The sequence below is a fragment of the Belonocnema kinseyi genome, chromosome 1 (assembly GCF_010883055.1).
Source record: "Belonocnema kinseyi isolate 2016_QV_RU_SX_M_011 chromosome 1, B_treatae_v1, whole genome shotgun sequence".
Lineage (NCBI taxonomy): Eukaryota > Metazoa > Arthropoda > Insecta > Hymenoptera > Cynipidae > Belonocnema > Belonocnema kinseyi.
The window spans coordinates 66139716-66161569 of record NC_046657.1 but is presented as its reverse complement, the minus strand read 5'-3'; the positions used below and the strand labels follow the sequence as shown (position 1 = coordinate 66161569).

At 37.3% G+C, this 21854-nt stretch overlaps 1 protein-coding gene across 2 annotated transcripts in view; it reads right to left on the bottom strand.

Moving 5' to 3' along the window:
* LOC117177427 overlaps nucleotides 1-21461 on the bottom strand; it is a 214207-nt gene extending 192746 nt beyond the window's left edge. Inside the window, exons 1-3 of one of the 2 annotated variants that reach the window (XM_033368139.1) lie at nucleotides 20958-21461; nucleotides 12901-13228; nucleotides 2719-6059 (exon numbers count right to left, since the gene is read on the bottom strand). In XM_033368139.1, coding sequence (XP_033224030.1) covers nucleotides 2719-6059; nucleotides 12901-13063 — 3504 coding nt within the window. In that variant the 5' untranslated portion in view covers nucleotides 13064-13228; nucleotides 20958-21461. The remainder of the gene's footprint in view (nucleotides 1-2718; nucleotides 6060-12900; nucleotides 13229-20957) is intronic. The other variant, XM_033368219.1, reaches the window with a different exon arrangement.
* Nucleotides 21462-21854: the final 393 nt, after the last annotated feature.

Sequence of the window (21854 nt, the reverse complement as noted above, 5' to 3'; positions counted from 1 at the left end):
TATTAATTACCGACTGAGAGTTAATAGGTTTTTTGCGATCTCCTTTTACTCACCGGACGTTGTGAAAGCACTCTCACCACCTCACGAGGTATCCGAGCGCGTATCTTTGCACCTGGGCGTGGATCGACCGAGATATTATTGCCACTTCTGTTCATGTGTGCGTTTACATTGTCGGAATGAATTTGTGCTAAAATTTAAATGCCACTTGACCAATTCGTTGCGCGATATAAGCCACCTGTTATTCCGAACGCTGTTGCGCAATCAGATAATAGTGAACCGTGAGACTCCGCGAGCTTACCAATGCTTTTATACTTATTGTTTGCATATTTGGCTGATTCTCAGGTCGTTGTATTGAAATGTAGAAAGCTTAGGCGATCTGATCTTGAGAAATTTTTTCATTTGTAATTATTGTGAAGAAATTCTCAGAAGCTAAAAATGTAATGTCAAAGATCAGAAAAGGTATTTGAAATTAGGATCATAGTCAGGACGGAAATGGTAAAAAAGGATTAATCCTTTTTCGGAACCTTTTGAAATAAAAAATTATACATAAAAGAAAAGAAATTACTTGACTGTCTTCAAAAAAGGATTCGAAATCGCGAGAATCAGGCGAGCGTGTCGCGCAGTGATTTTTCCACGTTTTGTAACACAGGAAGCTCTCCTTCAACGATATAAAAGTTCCGTTACAAAATTCCATCTAAGGTCTTTTGTACTTAGGTTGCATATTCAATGAGCAAGGCATGGACAACATGCGGTAGCAGGGTCAAATGCGAACATGAAAGTTGATCCATTTTTTTGTTTTTTGCGAAAAAATTACTTGTGAAGCATTTGAAGCGCCTCTTGAAGTGGAAAAAGTTTACTTTTTATTTCAAGTTAAAACTTAGCCTGGAATTAACCAATTAAAAATTCTTTCTAAGTTTTTATAGAATTTAAAATGAAACTGTCAAGCAGGATTTTTGGAAGAAGTTAAACTTTTTTAAAACAAATAATGTGAAAGAAATTAACATTTTCCTAATCTAATTATAAAGCTTATGTCAAGTATGCAAAAATTATTTTGTTTTTCTAGATATAAGGATGTTCTGAGCGTACTTCCAAGTTGAAAATAACTCAGTCTTCAAGTTTATAAAATTAAAAAAGAAAGGTAGATAATAAAAATAACAGTTGAGGTAAAATTGTTTATTTAAATGAAGATATTTCTTCCAAGCTAAAGTCATAACTTTTACTCAATTTTAAATCACAAAAGCTCATTCCATTCCTTGAATGGTTTTTCATAATCCTTTTCGTCACTTTTTCGATCAACATTATTTAGCCATTTCTCGAGTTAAAAAAAGTTTTAGATAAACGTAATTGTACTTTTCTCAAAGAAAAAGAAAAAAGCAAGTACCCACATTTAAATAAACAATTTAGGCCTCAACTATTTTTCTTCTTATTTATGCTTCAATTTCTGTTCTAAAATCTATTGCAATAATCAATACACCTCTTTTCATACATTTTATAGATGAAATAAAAAATTGTACAATTTTGAACTTGACTGTATACCTAGAATATACTCAATAGAACATTAGTTGAAAATAGTTTGTCATTCCACATTGAACAAAAAATGTTTGCTAAAATGTTGTTAATAATTTATTTTTTTAACGAAGATTTGTTCACGATTTGCACTGCTTTGACACTTTTTTATTATAATAGTAGTAATTTGAATTAAAAAAAAAATTTTTATTGAAAAATATGTTGCAGTATACTTAAATTTGATAAAATTAATAAATTTGAGACAAAAATATTATTTTTTTATTTATCGACAATAAAAAAATTGTTTTTTAATTAATGATAGTATTTCTAATCTTTCAGTCCAGCATAAATTCAACACCAGATATTTTTAACCATAAATTTTACGATTTTTAAAACCAATTTTAATTTCGAAAACTCATAATTCGGATATTTTTGCAGATTGAATGTTTTTAATAATCGTAAAATGTATTAGTCAATCATGTCCACTGCAAGAAAAATAACTAATGACTATGAAGAAACGAATTTTTGTCGCGAAAAATGCGGAGATTAGAAATTTATTTATAATATCAATCATTATTATTTTTCTGCAAAGATTCTATATTAAAACATTACTTTGACATAAATCATAAAAGACTACAACTTTTTTCTATAATTTATAAAAGAAACTTTAATGCAAAATTGGAAAAATAGTAGTTCAGTTTGAAGTTATTTATTTATTTGAACGATTCAATAAAAACCTCTTTTAAAAGTCGAAATCAAGAATTTTATCTGAAACTGGTTTAGCTTCTTTTTTATTACGAAAAAAGTCATTGAGGTCGACTATGAATTGTAGACTAAATTTTAATTTAAATCGAAAAGTTCTCCTTTTTCCCACTGTGTGTGGGATCCTGAACCACCTATTCTTTTTCTCCGATTATAGAGATGACGTAGTACTTGTCGGAGAATAGTACCAGTCACGATTAGTATTCGCAGTTCTATTCATTTGATGCAAATGGTTTTCACATCTTACAAACATACTTTTTGCCTCTGCGTATAAAGAACGTGCAAAATAAAAAAAAACTGACGAGCTCTTGAGTTATGGACCTCAAACTTGATCCGAGCACAATTAATTTTGCAACTTCACTATAAATCTTTCTATTATTGCTGGCTTTCCAAATTCGGATAAATAAAAATAACATTTTGCGAAAAATAAAGAATCAGAAAAAGACTCACCTGATTAATGTCGCTTCCAAGGTCACGGGCACTTCTTGCACTTCTTAGCTGATCCCCTCGATATTCCCTGTATCTTGTCATCACTTCGTCATCAGTATGAGCGCCACTATTACTGCTCCTGAAGTTTTTCTTATTCTTCTCCTCCTTAGCCTTCTTCTCCTTTTTGCTAAACAACTGCTTCACCTTGCTCATGGTCCCACTCTTTTTCACCGCCTTTTTCTCGTATTTCTTATCAGCACCTGATGGTGGTTTCGAGGTCACCGTGTTTTTCGTCTCAATAACATACTTATCGTACTTTCGCTTTTCTGAAGGCGTCAAGTTCATATTTCTGTCAGTATGCCTTCGCTCATGCTTGATAAACTGCAAGGTCGCAAATCCCTCATCCTCCGACTCAAGAGGTTCACGTCTATCTGCTTCCTGAGAATCCCTCCGATAATCATTCTCAATTCCCGAATCTGCAAGGCGATCCTTTCGATCCGGATCACTGAGGCGTGTTTCCCGATGTCGCCGTTCTATATGACCCCTTGTCTCGTGCCGCATGTGGCGCAGTTTGCTCTCGTGGTGAACCCTCGGAGGTCGCGAGGGTGGTTCATCAAATGTCTCCAACCTTCCGTTAGAGGTCTTACCACGAAGACTGTCTCTCGCATCGGAATCATCAAGATAATCCAATCGGTTGCGTGACCTTCGAAGCGGCTTTTTCGGATCGTCTTCAACTTTTCTGTATTCCTTCCTGATTCCACGGGAGGAATCAGAGAAACGCGTTTCACACCTGATTGAGTCTCGTGCTGTCGTGTCTGAATCGTATCTGCTTGAATTATACCCGCCGCGGTCGACCCTTATTCGAGGAGGTGAGCTGTCATAATCATCATGTATAGCTTGCTTCTTGAGATACCTTTGGGTAGTGCGAGTTTCTTTATAGTATTTAGATTCTAGTTGGCTGTTCGTCACTTGCGAGATGTCAGTATCGTAATCATCATTTGGGCCCTCACGAAGGTCGTCGAGATTACGTTTAATAAATTGGGAACGATGTTTATAACCATTTTGGGTCGAGCCAAAAGGACGTCGAAAGTCTCTAGCGTTTACGTAATCCGCGGTGCTGAGGTTCTCATGCGATCTGGTCTTATACTCGTTTCTGAGAGATTTCACCCTATTGTTCTCTCCGATTTCATCGAGCCGCTGTGTCGACTTGCTTCGCCCGCGGATCGACTCAAAGGTCCTTTTTGACTTGGGAATATAAGGCTCTCGGATGGGCCTTGGGTGACGGTTGAGCACATCCTCACTCTTGGAGAACTTCCGCTCTGCAAATTTGTTGACGACTATCGGCGACGAGAGCACTTCGTCTCGAGATTCCCTGATACGGCGTTGCTCTTCACTGAGGTAATTCGGTTTGGGACTGTTAGAGGATCTCTGTAGGTGCTCTTCAGGACTGATCCTCTGGAACTTTTCTTCAGGACTGTTTCTCGACCTGTCACTCAGGAATGGTTTAAAGTCTTCGGCGAAGCCCTCGTGAGTGCGCGTTTCAACAATGTACTTATCCCCATACTTGTCCGTTCTAGTTTCGACGGTATAGCCTTCTCTGGGCACTGGTTCAATAAAAGCATCGGTCGCAACCTTGTTTATTTTTTTTTCATAGCCGTAGACCTTACCATTGTCCTCGTGGATCTCCTTTTCGAAGATGTACTTCTCCCCATTGCTACTCGTCCGCGTCTCTGTGATATAAGTATCGGCGTAACGCTTGGGTGAAGCGACCCGATTAGGGGTCACGGGCGAGGGGACGATTGGCTTATCGATGATTTCGTGCTCGCTCTTCTTGGGAACATTGATGCTGTTCTTAGAGGCAAACATCTCGTCCGCGAGGAGCCGAGACTTTATTCTAGATTCGAGGAGGTCACGCCTCGCGCTCAGCTCAGAAGTTTTGCTTGAAACTCCTTTATCAGCAGGTCTTGAGAACTCAGTGCTATCCCGCCGTCTAGCATCCATACCATCAGCTCTACCCCGACTTGAGGCATCAACAAAAATAGTAGATGTGTACTTTTCCGGCTTGTCAAAAAGGTTCCGGTCGATTTCATCGAAATCGTGAAACCGTTTGGACTCAGCAATCCTGTTTGGGAACTCCATCTTGCTAAATTCACCGAAATGTGTTGCATTCTTCCGGTTCTCTTCGTAGCGAGATTTAAAACTGTTAATTTCATTATTGCGGCGTAGATCGTTGGGATAGTAATCAGTTCTACGGTATTCCTTTTCTGCCGGACTGTTTTCTCTGGAAGAGTCCTTCCGGTCAAGACCGAGACCTTCATCGCTGTCAGAGTGACTCCTCTGTGCTTTCTTCTTGTCTAGCTGTACTTGGGCATAAATAACACCATTCTGAGGAGGTGGAGGACTAGACTCATTGGGTCTAGTATAGGAAAAAGGCCGATTGTTATTGTGGCCAAACCCGGGACCTGGCGATACCATGGTCCTTGTGAGTTGGGGTGGGGGCGAGCGATCATTTGATAAGCGGTGTATCATTTTATGAATCGTAGATTCTTCGCCGTGTTGCTGATCGTATCTACTGCTATGCAACATATTCCCAGCTCGGTCCACCTCGTCAACGTCGACCTTCTGATCGGCTGGTATGGGAGGCTTCACTTCGACGTCGATTATTTTCTCAATAGAAATAGGAATAATTTTTTCTTCTTTTCGAGGCGACTTAGGGGGTCTATTGGCGGATACTCCAATAACCTTGCCCTCTTCTTGCTTTGATTTTTTTAGTTCAGATTTGTAGCCGAAGTGGAAGGGTTGTTGGTCCACTTGGGGGGAAGCTTCGATGATTGGTGAAAGTGGTTTCTTTGCTCTAGCGGTACCAAAGTGTGAGCCTTCACTTTCGCTCCCACTTCTCTTTCTGTGCGACCTGGTGCTGCTACCCGCGTCGCTGGCGCTTCGAATCAGAGACTTACTCTTTCTTTCTAATTTGGGAGAAAAGAGCTTAGCAATTGTGTTCTTAAACTTTTTCGCGCTAGCATCGCTGTGGCTTCTCTCGAGCGTTTTCTTTTTTGACTTTGGTGTATCGGTCAAGTTCTGGGTCGTGACACCGAGATCTTCACTCCCTCGTCTTGAATCAAGCGGAACTTCGGGTCGCTTTTCTTTCCGACGAACCGGAAGTGTGCTGAACCTGCCCGGCAGGCGCCGATTGTCGTGCGCCACGCAATGTACACTGTCCGCCTGCTGGAGCACGAGAGCGGCCTCCTGTGCTAGATCTTCCTTGCTGCGAGAGGTTATTCTCTCCTTGTGGATCGGAGTGGTGATCAACCTGCCTTCTCCATCTCCAACGAGGGCCGCAGTCACTCGCGGTACTCCACGTCCTAAAACAAGAAAGTTTAATTAAGTTTGCGATATCTAAAACTATATTATGATTCACTGTTAGAATGTATAATATGATTAAAAACAGAAAATTTGCTGTTACAGATCAAGAATTGCAAATATGGATTAATTGCAGAGCCTATGTAGTTGGGAATCGCTGATTTTTTATTTATTTTTTTTTTGGGTCGACAAGCGCAATGACAATGTAAATAATGTTTTACGCTGTATTCTAATTCATATGAGGATGACCTTTTAGAACAAGAGAATTTCCTTACATTATACTAAAGTAGCGGCTAAAATCTGTGAACTCGATCGCTATAAAACGGCACCACTACGGGGGGATCAGGAACTAGAGTTAGAACAGAGAATCAGATTGAAGGGTAGCGCCAAAGGTCAACGGGTGTGTACAAAACGGCACTCAACAACCGGCTAAACCAGAGTAGTCTCACCGGTAAGATCGCAATCGCATCCTAACCTAGGCTTGTTTTCCGCTTCCACAATTAAGTAGTTTTGTTTCAGATAAAGGAACTTGTAATTCTTCATACTTCACAAAATACCATAACATAAAGATGATGATAAACAAGCTTGTGCATTCATCTTCGTTCTTGCAGAGTCCTTATAATTTATCTATATCTGAGAATCTACAATAATAACTTTCAGAAAGCTAGTTCAACTTAATTAATGGTAGCAATACTGTATTTAAAAGTTAATTATAGCTAAGAGTCTAACATCAAACTAACCTTGATCAGGCCGCTCACCACCTTTAAACCAAATAGTCCGACAAGCGGTGAAAGCAAAAATTAAATAATCATCAGGATTTATATCCTCACTTTCCTTGTGTTCAGGAGGGCACGAGTAAATAATATCAATCCTGTGCATCAAAAAAAAAATATATAGCCCTAAATTCCAGGGGAAGCATATCTTCTGATTTATTAATTTCATACCTGTCGAAGCGAAGCTTCAATTTCTAAGAAAATATAATTTGTTACTCAAAAAAACTAGATCCGTATAAATCGTGGCCTAGTCGCGGGTATAAAACGCTCCTTGTTAGATGAAGAATAGGATATAGAACAGGGGATTTTATTGATTCACGTTCAGTATTTATTATCAGAGCGATAGGCTTGTTTCAAACTTCACCACGTGCAAATTAACAGTAATTAGCAGGACCGTCGCGTGTTGTAACGAGGTGTAGATGAGTTAAGGGTATCCTACGAGGCCTTTGATGGATTTATAGCGTCATAGTCGCAGCTGGAGAACCGAGAGACTGCGGAACCCATGGAGAACATCTTGTCGAGGTCATCGACAAGATCCCCAGGAAAGAGGTCGTTGCGCGATTAGCGTGCCTTGTGTCTGCTAATACTGTGCTACATTTAATGCTTGCTATGCACGACATTGTTCCAGAGCAGAAAATACTAGCAAATAACATGATAGCCTCTACCACCTGAGGAGGTGGGCATTTAGAAATGTCAGGAAACTTGAGAGATCTTGATTTCGGATAGTATTTTATAATTTCACATTGCTCTAATATTGGTTTGTATCGGAGATGCCTGACAAGCATTAGCCGGGTTTAGAAGAAGTGGATCCCGCACTCCTGTTATGGAAGTCTAATCATTATTGGAAGAAAAAAAAGGTTACACATTGATAGAAGAAAGAACGAGAACGGAGCGGATTAGCATGTAATGCGCGTAAGAGAGAAGGTGAATTAATGCGCCAGCTGGCCCTGATGGGGACGTTAGGTTAAAACTTTAGTACCGTGGCTGTCGAGGAGAGTGCCGTGATGAGCCATTCATCTTGCAGCAATTATCGACTCGTAAAGCATCAGCTAAATCTACTATTATTTATATTGGCTTGCTTGTCGGTATCAGGGAGTATATCGAATACCCGTCTGTCGAGTAGAGGCCATTACTATTAGCCTGTTATGCACTAGATAACAGATTATATTCAACTAGCATAGTTAGGAAATAAAATATAAGATTACCCAACACATTTGCCCAAACTTTTTTTTACAAATCATTCTTTCTTTCATCTCCATAATCTTTAACGTTAAGTATTATGAAATGATTTATTAGTCTTTTTGCACTAACGAATAATTTCCACAGGAAATCGTAAGATCTCAACCGGTACAACATTTGGTCGTCATTTTTAGAGGCGTAAGCCTAAGCACGAAGCGACCTTTCGTCTTCTGCACTTACTTCCGGTATTTCTTTGGCTTCTTTTATCCCTTCTTCCTTATCTTTAACACGACCTCGAATTCTCGGCACACCTGCTGCCGCGGTCGCGGTCGCGCTACCCACCTTGTAGCTCACAAAGCGAACATCAGAGTCAGATTGCAAGGCGGTTTAATTGAACATAAATCGTTCATAAGCCCTTGCGCACGGACCGTGATTTTAAAACGACTATCTTATGAGCTATCTCTTCGCCATTCTAGCTTCGGCGGTACGTACATACCTGCCTCTGCTCTCGGCTGCCTAGGGTACCTGCAGAGATACCCAGCCTAACGTACCGACGACTCACGGGATTGGTTAAACGTCGGTACTCTATTCGCAGCCAGTTAATTATTAACTGACGTGCCAATGCACCACGGGACGTGGGAATACTGGCCTCTGCAACAAGGACAATCCATAACCTTAGCAAAACGGTCTCGCGCTCTATCGGATATATTGTATTCCGGAGACAATCGATTGTGGAGGATGTACGGCTAGCTTTTAATCCCTTCTCGCTAGAGACAGTCAATCACAGCCTTAATTGAAATTCGTGATTTTCAATGACGTCGTTAATCGACCAAGCCGAGTCACAGTTCGTCTTATCGATCTTTTCTACTGATCTACTCACGAGATCAGTAGGAACGATCAGTGAAGATCTAACGATCTAACCTAATGATACGTCTGGATTTGAGTAACTCTTCCTTCGTCTTCTTATTTCTCCCTATCATGAATTCATCCCGCACGCACCTAACTATATATAGTATGCCTGCTAATATCTCCGTAATTGAATCAACATCGATGATTTTACGACCCAGCTTCTATGCCAATCAGAAGTTTGATGACAACGATCAAAGACCCATTAATCGGGGCCTTCTGGTTTGACGAGCTTGAAAACTTGATGCGTAATTTGTTTACGCAAATTTTGTCACGCGAGACTTTCTTTTACAATCTACATCTTAATCAGCCTTACCGGTGCATCCTGCATCAGTTGCTTCTTTTAATATTTTTCTACCATCCTGAAGTCAAGTGTCGCGATATTTTGCCTTTGAATAAAGGGATTTTACGTATGCGCGCAATATCCCGCTGCGTCCGACATCATCCTATTTCAGATGGTGAAAAAGTCAAGCAAATCTTGGCCCTCTTGTAAGTGAAGGATGCAGGGAATGTTGACTCGCTGCCGCGACAAGTAGGGGAAGTTATGAGCCATACATCCGACATTATCGAGAAGGAATCTAGTTGCGCGGATCTAAGCCGAAGCCGTGAAGATGGTTCCCAGGCTCACCGCAAGCGGCGCTAGTTTATTACCACGTGATCGTGTGTAAAGTTATCGTTCCTCGGCGAGGGGGCAGGAAAAGAAACCGGTGGACTTTTCTTATACTGCGTAAACTTAGTGTCCTCCACTCAACCACCTGTAGACTCTCGGTTCCAGGAGATTTTTCTATCGACTATCAGACATCCCTATCACTGCATTGTAGTCGGTAAAAGCCTCGAGGGTGACTGATACAAAAAATACCTGGAATTTTTTAAATCCCGAGCTAGGCGTGCACTTTCCAGGGCCACATGAGAAGAATTTACGAGATTCTGCACTAATCAATAGGGTATCTTATTAACCGGTTTAAATTATATTTTTCAAATTAAAACTGCAGTACACCACTCATTGCAAAAAGCGACAGGATCTTCATTAACAGTTGTCAGATTTTAGAATCCTCGTCACAGGAAACATATCTCGGTGGCTCCCAGTTACGGATCTCGCAATACATTCCAATTAAAGATGCATAAATAATTCCTGCCTCACGTAGTTTTTTCTAAGTTTGCATGCCACGACTGCTTGCACTCGTTACCAAGATGGTGCGTGCAAATATGCGTCGCAACTCCGCCTCTCGCGCGGACTTTGTTCGCAAACGCATGAATATACCTTCTCGATGCAGGCCAGTCCCTCATTGCCCTCCCACTTTGAAAGATCGTAATACTGCAAGGGCTGGTAGAGAATAAATGGCCACCCCGTGGTTCTCAGTTATTATCAGATCTCGAGCGTTTAGCAACAAGGAATTAAATAAAATTGCGAACACGAGTTACTCTTTTTTTCTTCCCACTCAATAAGCGTCCGACCTTCACAATGAGAACGATATGAACCCGACAATTCCGAGAACTCTATTCTATAAAGTAACTATCATTCAGCGTTATCCGATGTTACTAATGACTTTCATTTTTTGAAAACGTAAGAAACTAGTAGATGTTTTATTTTCCTGGTCATATTTCGATGTGTCGATCTAGTTACCGCGCGGTAAATGAGTCAGCTAAAGAAAAGAATTAGTCCTTGCATGATGAAGACTTGGCTGACTAGTGATTTGGCTCAATGCGGAATGAAGGCCTTCAGCAATCTTAAGGACTTATCTCCTTTCGCACAGTGGTACGTTCGCGCGTCGTTAATTTGTCGTGTGGCGATTGCCAGCTTCCCGAATTAACTGTGATCAACGGCCAAGATGCTTTCGACAAAGAGTGGACTGGACAATGGCGCCGTTGATCATTCCTGACGTTGATATTCAGCCTCGTCAGCGCGAAGAAGAAACTTCCTGTCGTTCGACATAGTAAGATTTATTGTTACTGAAGAAAGACTGGATCTTGTTTCCAATTGCAAAGTTGGGATTCCATTTCCTCATCAACTCTAACTTTAAATAACTTTATTTGAGAAATTGTCTACCTAATAGATTTACAAAATAATTATAATGAAAATAACGTTTGAATACTTGTAACGCAGACTTCAAATTGGTCAAACCATGGATGCACCTATCACTTGTCAAGGGCCTGCTCGTAAAGTCGATGGACATCACTATAAAGTAATACAAATGCTGCGGCTTCGTTTTATTGACCATTAATTTTCTAGTCTCTACGGGACGTTCGTTTTCCTGATTTTTGTATGCTTTAGTCAATAAGAATGTAGATTCTGTTCCCGAGAAGCAGCTAGTTCTCTTAATATCAGGAAGTTTCAAAAATATTCAAAATTAATATTCTTTATAATGGCAAATAAAAAACTCCCACAAACTTGTTGAAAGACATTTTCATTCAATACAAAAAGGTCTTGTTCTGAAAGTAAAAGTTCAACAGAAATCTAATTTAATAACTACTTCAAACGATCTTATATCTTATTTCATAGCTAACTTATTAATATTGTCACCTTTTCAATTCGAGAACATAGAGGAAACTACTAATCTGGATTGCTAAATATACCTTTCAACATGACAGTTCAGACTTTAAACCCTTGTCATTTACAGTGCTCCACTTGTCAGGATTCGTCGAGGCTGACATTAGCTCTGCCATTTCTGTAATTCAACATATAAAATGGGACATGAAGTTGGGTTCAAGAGTCCACAAATGTCAGGAATTCTCTAATAAGCTCAATTTTTTCGCATCTAGATTACACGTAATTTAAAGGCGATTACGACGCAGCTTTCTCGCTGAAATTACTAAGAAAAAAACGTTTCCGCGTCGCTTGGAAATTCATAACTCATAAAAAATGATAATTTCTGGCTTATTCTGGATAATCCCTGTTGATATTTCCTAGAAAAAGTTTAATATCACAGAGAATAAAAATCGACGACAATGATAACAAATGTTCAATTAAATATCACTTCCGGTTTTAGGTTGTTAAAGTTTCAGATCATATTTGTTTTTAGTGATGATCTGTTTTCATTACGAAGATTGGCAGCTATTTATTAATTTTGTGAAGGAAAGATTTAAAAACAAATGTTTTACGAGTTAATACAATTAATGAAAAGTAATAGAGGAATGAGTCCTGCACAAAAACACACTTCAATACCAGTACGAGCCCCATGTAAGACAAAACAACATATAAGACGAAAGCCAATGTAAGACAATGTAAATTGGCAAGAGCCACGTTATAGAAAAAAGTTTGATTAATATTACTGAATTATTCGCAACAAATTTCAGGATACTGATACAGTGTTAGGAACATCTTTAGTTGGCAAAAAGACGTTATCATTCTGAAGACGTCTATTTGTGTCCAATTGTTGTCCCAAAGATGTTTGATGTTCTAAGCACATTATTAGCACATGAGATCTCTTTAAGACATCAATTAGAGTAAAATAGACATCTTAAAGACGCATTGAGGACGTCCTCACTATGGAAACGTATTTTTGCCTAATGGATCTGCATTAATTTCACTCGGAAGAAATAAAATGGTTATTTATTAGGATTCTAACAGTTTCAGATCGTCAATATCGTGCCGTTAGTAGCGGCAGGTTCTGATTATTTGGTGTTATATAAAAATTGACTCGTTACAGAGTTTTGGACAAGTTAGGTTTGAGTTAGGTCAAGTTCGCGTGGAGCTGGTAGCGTGACGCTGCTTAACACACGAACTCTGATCCAAAAGATCTTGTTACGTTGGCATGGCAAAGCTGAAGTAGCTAAGAAGATGGAAGTAGGTAAAGGTGTTAGGTAAGGTAAGGTCTGGGAGCTAGTGAATCCCCAAGAAAATCTTTGTTGGGGATTCTAAGATAACTGTTTTCAGGAGAAAATTAAGAGATGAAAAAAGCAGGAAATGATATGTACTGGACACTGGTTCGTTAGTCAAGCAGCGTTTTTCACACAAGGTTTTGTGGTGCGATTGGACTGGACTCACCGATCCTCTTGACGTGGACGTCTCGATTGAAGGAGACGCTTCTTTCAGCAGGCTTCAAACCGGAAGGAGAAGCAACGTGTAGCGAACTGGCTTTTTCGGATGGGTAGCAGGCCTCTCCCTCAATGGCCGATCTGAGAGAGTCCGAGCGCTGGACCTCGGGCATCTTTCCGTCTCTTTAGTTTACTTCCACTCATAACAGGTGGACTCTGCCTTTCGCTCTGTCTTGCCCCCACCTAAGATCCGCTAGCTTATACCTCAATTTGCCACCCTCGCTTAACTCTCCCCACTCACACCTAGCTTCGTCACCAACCTCCAAGTGTGCACCGACCTGGAACCCAAGCAAAGCTGCGGACTTAATTTTTTCTAGTTTCCAGAAAAACTTTGATATATTATGAGGGTTAAAATCGACATTTCCTTTTGCAATAACCGCCTCAAAAGCTGGACTTTCCATTACATTTTTTTTTGTTAATTGATAAAGCTAGATGGGTTAGAAATTATTCGATGAAAATTTCCTAAATCCGGCTTTTGAAGAGAGTAAAGGTTGACCTTGGAAATAGTAGATCAATCTTCTCCAGTTAGGTAACTTATCTCCATTAGTTAAAAAAGTTTAGCGGTACACCTATTCTGGTAACTTCAAGAAAATGTTTGCTATCCTTAATTTAAACAATCCGAAATTCCTCGTGTCCGGGGTATTGAAAACTATCAGTTTATTGTGCATCACGTGCCAAGAGAAGGGTCTGTACGAATTAAGATGCATCAGGCATTTTTTCATTTAGGGGCCAAGTCTCTCGCCCTTGAAGACAATGGGGGTCAACCTCGACGTCATCTCGCAAGGCCATCTTCCTGCGACACGGGTTCGAGGCGCATGCGCGTGAGGCTGTTACTCAAGCTCTTTATTTGTCCAGAGCCTCGAGCGGGGGAACGCCAGTTTTAAATAAGACAATTCACATGGTCGCGATCATGATCCGGATTAAGACGCTGCGCTGGAGTCCATATTTGGCTCGGATTCGCGAGGGCGGTTCCCTAGAGGATCATCGACTTGCTCCTGCCTCGTAAAAATGACATTAAGATATCTTACGCCTTTCTGAACTTTATGACAATCCTTCTATGGAACCCGAATCAATATTATCCTTATCAGGGTTACTGATTGCATCCCTGCCTGATCGAATTACATGCGTTCTTTGAATGTAAAACTTAAATTTAATAAATTTAAGAGACTTTTTGACAAACGATCGAGATTCATCTGCTCAGGCAACTGGAAAATTAGCTGTGGGTTTCAGATCACATTAGTTGAACGCTCAGGTATCTTTCAGACGGCTAATGGGGAATTTGATAATTGATTGCTCTTTTATTTTTGCGATTTTTGGAATTTATAGAGTTGAAGATACAAGTTAATTTGATTTTTTTGTCATTTACTTGCCTCGACTTTTGTGTGTAGTTCGTAAAGATCTGATTTTACGAACATGACCCTAAGAGCCTAATCTTAAAAAGTTGTCATTGCAGGAACGGCTTAATGCACTTTAGTGAATTCAGGTTTGAAATGAGAACATAAAAAGTCTCGTTTAAAACGAGAATTCGGAACATTTGAATGTTTTAAGACTCTTATCTGGTGTAAGTAATTCTTCAGCAACCATATCTATTCTTTGTTAGTCAACCCGCTTATTTGTTCTTCAAGGGGTAAAAAATCCAAAGGGAACCTTAGCAAAATATGACTAGCTTTTAAATTACTTTCATGTTTACATCGAATGGACAATATAGCGCAAGGAGACAAAAATGAGCAAAGAAATCGAAAAATGGCTTTAGAACTACCATAAATAAAAGCAACCTGTTTTTTCGCACGAGGCAGTTTAGTGTCTTTGTGAACCGACAAAAAAAAAGTGGATGCAAGATCCGTGTCGACTTGTTTTCGAGGTCCCACCATCTGGCCCGCGCCAGGCGAGCAAATTGATAGGACTTGTTTTTGCTTCGTTATTTCTTTTTGGGAACTCCTCGACTTTATCGCTGTACCCTGACGGTCCCAATGCGGTTTGTATTTAATCATGAGCCTATCTAATAAAATTTGGTAAACATAAACACCATCAAAGTAGCTTCACCTCACCGAGAGTAAACCCTTTTTTATCGTTTTTCATTCTTGTTTCTTGTCTTGTTCCATTTAACTTTTTGCTGCTACTTGAATAGCTTCTGTTTCGCTATAATCTAAACTACGTTTCCAAGCAAAATAGCTAAAGTTAAATTAAAAGGCGATTTAGATATGCTCCTGAGGTATTTAGATCTTTCGTTTTCTACTCAAAGAAAATCTCTTTCCGGTATAATTGCTTATTTTAATTTACCTTAGGTAATATTTTATGAGATAAAATCTTAAGTTCAGATGAAATAAATTCGAATGAAAATAATGGTAGAAGCTAATCTAAATTGATTGTGATGCAGAAACAATTTTAGATATTCTCATAAGACTAATTTTAGTTATTTGTTTGCCTCAAGTTATGAGCAAGGAAGGCTATGAAAAATAAATGAAATAGTAATCGCACGTAGACCGTTTTCTTTGAATAGCTTGTTTTAAGTGAACCGTTGCGCTGCATGCAAAACTAGTATAAATTGCAGTTTCCTGATTCTAGAAAAAAATATTCAAGTCTTGTTGCTGACGAATGTATGGTTATGAGATTGCGCAACAAAGTTGAAAAGTTATTATTTAACAACTTTTTTCCTGAACGTGGTTACAAAGTTACATAAAAAACTAACATAATGTTGGAATATCCCGTTTGTGCTGTTAAGAATAATTTATTTACTTCAGTGGCTCTATTAGATTCGAGAAATCCTATACATTAGAAGAATCGTTTAAAATTTTGCGAAATTATATACCGCAAATAATGATAAAATACAAAATGTAATCTTGCTGTCAAAGATTGTCTAAACAACTCGATGAATTTTATGAAATTAAGTCTCTGCGGTCGTTTAAATTACTTCCAATCATCTCGAGCATTGAAATCCCTGAATGAAATCCCAGTGATTATTTTTAATCTTCAACAATAAAAAAAATATTGAGAAGAGTTCAAATCTTTTTCGGCTTATAGAGTGTAAAATCCGAAGAAAAAAACATGAATATTTCTTCAAAGTTTGAACACTTAAAAACTCGTTAAGAGTTAAAAGAAGTGATCCAGTGACTCAAGGTCATAGGAAATGAAATAAAATCACCTGAATATCGTGAAAAGAATCTAAAGTCTAAACCAGTTTTATAATTTAACTTGATTTTAGACTATATTAAATTTTTTATAATATTAAATTTAAGAATTAAAGTAGTTTGTTTACAGTTCTTGCTACTATTTCTAAATAAATATTTGTAGAAATAATCTTTTCGCAAGACACTAAGATTGGTATGCAATTTAAAGAAAAACTGAAAATTATAAAGTAAAATCTTAAAATTTGCAAAAAATACACTGTATAAGTTGGTGATTTATATGAGGTTTTCTCACTTTTCCAAAACCTTGATAAAATAATATGAAATCAAAAGTTCAAACTTTAAATAACGTTTCTCTGAACTAGGTAGGGTTTAATTACATATTTTGAGTACAAATAATTAATAGATTTTAAAAAGTCATTTTCATTTGAATAAGTATTTGAATTATTGAATTAATCAATTAATTTGAAACATTTGATTAATTATTGATCTTAATTACCAAAACTGTAAAATTCGGGAAAAATATAAAAATCCAGAATTGGAGAACTATCAAATAATAAAATTTCTGAATAGTTTCTAATATTACCGAATTGCAAATTTTCCTACAATTGATTTTCAAATTATAAAGTCTTTCACAGTAAAAATCTTGAATTGAATAGACAGAATCATTATTTTTTTCGATATTATTTATTTGTTAAAAATATAATAGAAAAAATTAGTATCTTAATCAAAGAAATTGTATTTGTAAGTATTGTTTAGAAATTTTATTATTGCATCCTTAATGAACAGATAATATTTATTGAGAAATAATTTTTTAAAGAGTAGTTTCGGGAATTTTACAGTAATTAATATTTTACAATTCGGAAATTTTTTGCTGGGCATTTAGAAATTTAATAATATCATAAACTGTTTCGAAATTATATGTATTATTCGAAAATTTTTTAATTCACGATTTTTATATTTCAGGAGTTCTAATATCTTGAAAGGAAGACCAAAAATCAAAAAAAGTAAAAATCCAAACAGTAAAATAAAAAAATTTCTATCGATTTAAAACTTTCAAAAATTTTAATTCCCCGTAATTTATATTATTATCGGAATTAAAAATAAGAGAATTGTAATATTTCCGGCAGAAAATTTCCGAATTATAAAATATTTAAAACCAGAAAATTCGGGACCACTAAAAAATCGCGAAGAATAAAATTCCTCACACTCTGAAATGCCCGAATAATTATATTTTTGAAATGGAAAATTCCTGAATAGTTTATAATATCACTGTATTGAAAAATTCCTGAATAATGAAATTCCTCATAGTTCGTTGTATTCCCGAATCGGAAAATGCTCAAATGCTTATAATATTACTATAATATTTATGAAAAATACAATTACCAAATATTTTGAGCAAAAATCTTTGATTGTTTGAATTCGGGAATTTTTATTTTTGTGAATTTTCCGATTTGGTAATATTATAATCTGTTCGGGAATAATTCAATTCAGAAATACTAATTTTTTAGGCATTTTCCAATTCGGAACTTTTACAGTGTCGGAACTTTTATCTTTCGGGATTTTTTTTACGTCCCCAAAATTCTAAATTGAAACTAATAAAAATATCGTTTTCTTAATCAATTTTATTTATTAACTAAGAATTTTTTTCATCACTTCAGGCATTTTCTTTCTATCAAATTTCCTTCAATTTAAAATTTCCAAATTTTTTAATTCCCGGCAATTTATAATATTACCGAAATTGAAAATTCACAAGTAACAATATTCCCGACGAAAAATTCAGGAATTATAAGATATCCAAAACTACAAATTTCGGGACGAATGAAAAATCCCAAAAAATAACATTCACAGCACTAAGACTTCCAATTAATAAAATTCCCGAAATTGAAAATCCCTGACTATTTTATAATATTTCCGTTTTAAAAAGATCCTGAAAGATTATATTATTCCCGAATTGGAAAATTCCCGAGCAATTTATAATATTACCGAATTGAAAAGTTTCCCGAATTATTAAATTCTCGAATTTAAACAATTAATATTTTCTTTATAAATATATTTCATTAATTTATTAAAAATAATTTTATAGCGTCAGAAATTTTTTTTCGCGACTTTTCAGTCGTTCTAAAAATTCCCGAATTGAAACTAATAAAAAAAGTTTTTTTAAATATATATTATTATTTATCTGCTAAAAATAAACTAATAAAATTCAATATTTTGATTAAAGAACATTGTTTGAAAAATTATTGTTAGAATGTTTCAATACTGTATTCTTAATGAATAATGAATATTTATAAAAACAATTTTTTAACAGTTTGAATTGTGGAATTTTATCGTTTAGATAAATTTACAGTAACGGGTATTCTATAATATAAGCAATTTCTGTCGGGACATTAAAATTTTGTCATTTTAAAAATTCGAGAATTTTATTATTTCTGATTTTTTTAATTCGGTATTATTATAAATTAATCGGAAACTGTATTGTTCTGGAATTTTCAAATACGAGATTTTTAAATTCCGGTATTTTATCGTTTCAAGAATTTTCTATTTTGTAAGTTTTCTCGGTAATCTAAAATTCCCGAAAAATAAAATATGGCAAAATGAAAATTGAGAAAATTATAAAATTGCTTTAAATTTTTAATTCTCTAAGATTTCCGGCACTTTATAATATTATCGAATTTGAAAATTCTCAAATAACAAAATTCCCAAAACCTTATAATAATAACGATTTTGAAAACTCTCGAATAATAATTTTCCCTAAGAAAAAATTTGGAATTATAAAATATCCAAAGGTATGAAATTCCCGAAAATAAACTTTTAAAAAAATGTGTTTTTTTTGTAGTAATATTTTAAAATTAGGAATTTTAGTATTTGGGAAATTTTAAATTGCGCAATATTATAAACTGTTCAAAAATTGTATTATTTGGGAATTTTTTATTTCCTTTTTTTGAAATTGCGGGATGTTATGAGTGAAGGAATTGTTGACGTCAAACATTTTTTTCCAGAAATTTCACATTGTCGAAAGTTTTCTTTTTCGGGAATTCACAGCCGTCCCGTTAACTGGAAAGGACGTCAGAAAAATCTCGAAAAGTAAAATGATCGAAACACAAAAAAATGTTCAAAAAGAAAATTAAGAAAATTATCAACTTTGTTTCAATTCAAAATTCCCTAAAATTTCCGACTTTTTATAATATTCCCGAATTTGACATTTTTCGAACAATAAATTTCCCCGAAGTTTTTAATAATACCGAATTGGAAAATTCCTGAATAATAATATTCCCTACGTAAATTTTCGGAATTATAAAATATACGTCAATTTTCTATTTCAATCATTTTTTTTCTCCGGAATTTCACATTGTCAGGTATTAATTTTCAGAATTTCTTATGCATCCCGGTATCTTTGAAGGACGCCCGAATAATTCAAATTTAAATTCACGAATCTATAGAATTAAAGAATTTTTGTAGAATAAATAAATATTAAAATAAAAAACATTTAAATCAAATAAGAGTAGTGAATCGTATTTAGGAAGTTCCTCATCCCGAAATTTCAGGACGATTAATCCAATATGTTTTCCAGTTCCGAAAATTTTAAAATTTGGGAATTTTTTTGTATCCTATATTTTATAATCCCGACAATTTTCGATTAAGATTTTTCAACTTTATTAATATTATAAACTGTCAAGAATGCTTAATTTTCCAATATTTTTGAATTCCGCGACTTTAATTTTCCAAATTAAGTCCAAGTAAAAAATGTGAATCTAGCAAAACCCAAATTACAATTACCGAAAAAAAAAAAATTGTTTACAATTTAAGACTTGAATAAAAAAAAGCAAATTAGAATTAAAAACGTAAATTTGATTTCGTATTCGTACTATTATCTCCCTAGCTCAGAGTAATTATCATTCAAATCTTGTTTTGAACTTTGAGGTCACCTGGAGTCACTGGAGTCACATTAAGTCCTGAAGGCACTCAAAAACTTTAAAAGCACTTTTAATCACGTATTCACTCAACCTCACTGAAACCACACGAACTGTAAAGTCCTCTGAAGTCACGAAGGCAAGATGTCAACGTAGAATAATTAACTTCGTCTCCATTAAAATTTGCAGCATCAAATCCCCTTTCTAGCTTCATTAACTGTAATTTCTCTCATCTCTCTCTGTATCCTTGCACACAAAAAAAGAAGCGAGAAAAAGATTCGGGTATTATACGTTTGGACAATCAGGTACTTTTTACACTAGCTAATTGAGTACAAGCCGTGAATAAGTGTTTTTTCGGTGGTAGTTGCTTGTGGGTATTCGGATTATCGAACGTGAGGTGCGAATGGTCCCACGGCCGTCGAGTTAAATTAAACGTTAACTGTCGAGAGAGGTGGAGGAGGATCCCAGGGTGATTAAAGTGTCCGTTAACGTGAGTTAATTGATCTCTCAGTTAATAAGAGGCTTTCAAGAATTCTGGTTCCGCCGGCCGTTGAATGCGAGCTGCAAGTTGCGTGCTATAATCAGCTGTAAACGCATCGTCGCACGCTTTGCTCCTGATTACCATCCGTCTAACACTCGACGAATTAATCACACGTCACCGGCCGGCTGCCCCAGCTCAATATTGTTCTTGAAGACTTCTCAAATTTAGATACCTTGGGGTTCCTAATTGGCAAAGTATGTTTCTCGAAGTCTTCTCAAGTTTTGGTACCATCAGGTACCAGCAGTACCAAAAGAATCACTAAAAATCCTTGAAGTCTTGGGAGTACCTGATGGTACGAGAATATCCGGATGTGCAAAGTACCGGATGTGTTGATGGCACGAACTGGGTTTTTTTTAAAGAGGCACTTGCTTCGATTCCCTTCTAGGAATTGAACTGGGAATCGATCTACATCAATCAGGGAATTTACCTTCACTGGTATCGCGGCATTTCGATCGCCGGTGGTCTTCGTGTCCCTGCGCGAAGAAACGGAAGAAGAAGAAGAGGAGCAGTAGGAAAAATAAGAAATGCTGGTATGGAGCACTCGCGTTCAACAACTGTCACTATACCCGCAAACAAGCCGGTCGGCCGATCTCCTGGAACCGAAGCGCCATGCTGACCGGGATCAAAGGTAACGAAACCGGTCACCCTTAACCAGACCCTTGCACTGCAATCGACCCGGAACGATTCCCGTCGAAACGTCCCAGTCGACGTCACCCGCGACACTTGCCACCGGAAGATCTTGATTGGTGGAAAAGAAACTCACCAGAAAAAAATAAACTGATGGGTGAAGAAAAACTGATCGGAGAACTGATTGGAGAACCGATCGAGAGGTACGGTCGGTGACCGATCGCGGGACTTGTGCCGGTGGCACTGGTAACTCTCGGGTTGCAGCGGCAACCGATCGCTCGAGGTATACTCGGCACGCACGTTCTCCGCCGAGCGCCGAAGAACTAATAAAAGCTGGGCCCCAGGTTGAAACTGCGTAGGCTTAGTGCTCCTTCCACCGCGACTCGATCCCATCCCACCTCGCCGTCGCGGAGGCCCCGCGGATAGACGGACAGACCGGCAGGTCATCAAAGGTGGAGTGAGAAAGAGAGAGGGAGAGAGATGGAGCGGTCCCAATAGACGAACCAAGAGACGTACAGGTAGAGTGCGACTGGGCCCGCTGGTGAACGTCACTCGGTCAAGGTCCCCCACCAAAAACCTGCAGCAGTGAGTACGAGCTCTCGGTCCATGGACAACGCTATACTTGGTGCGTCCAAGGTGTAATACTGGCAGTGCGAGGGTGGTCGCGACATGTTGCGCTTCGTGTGTCAGCCCAGCT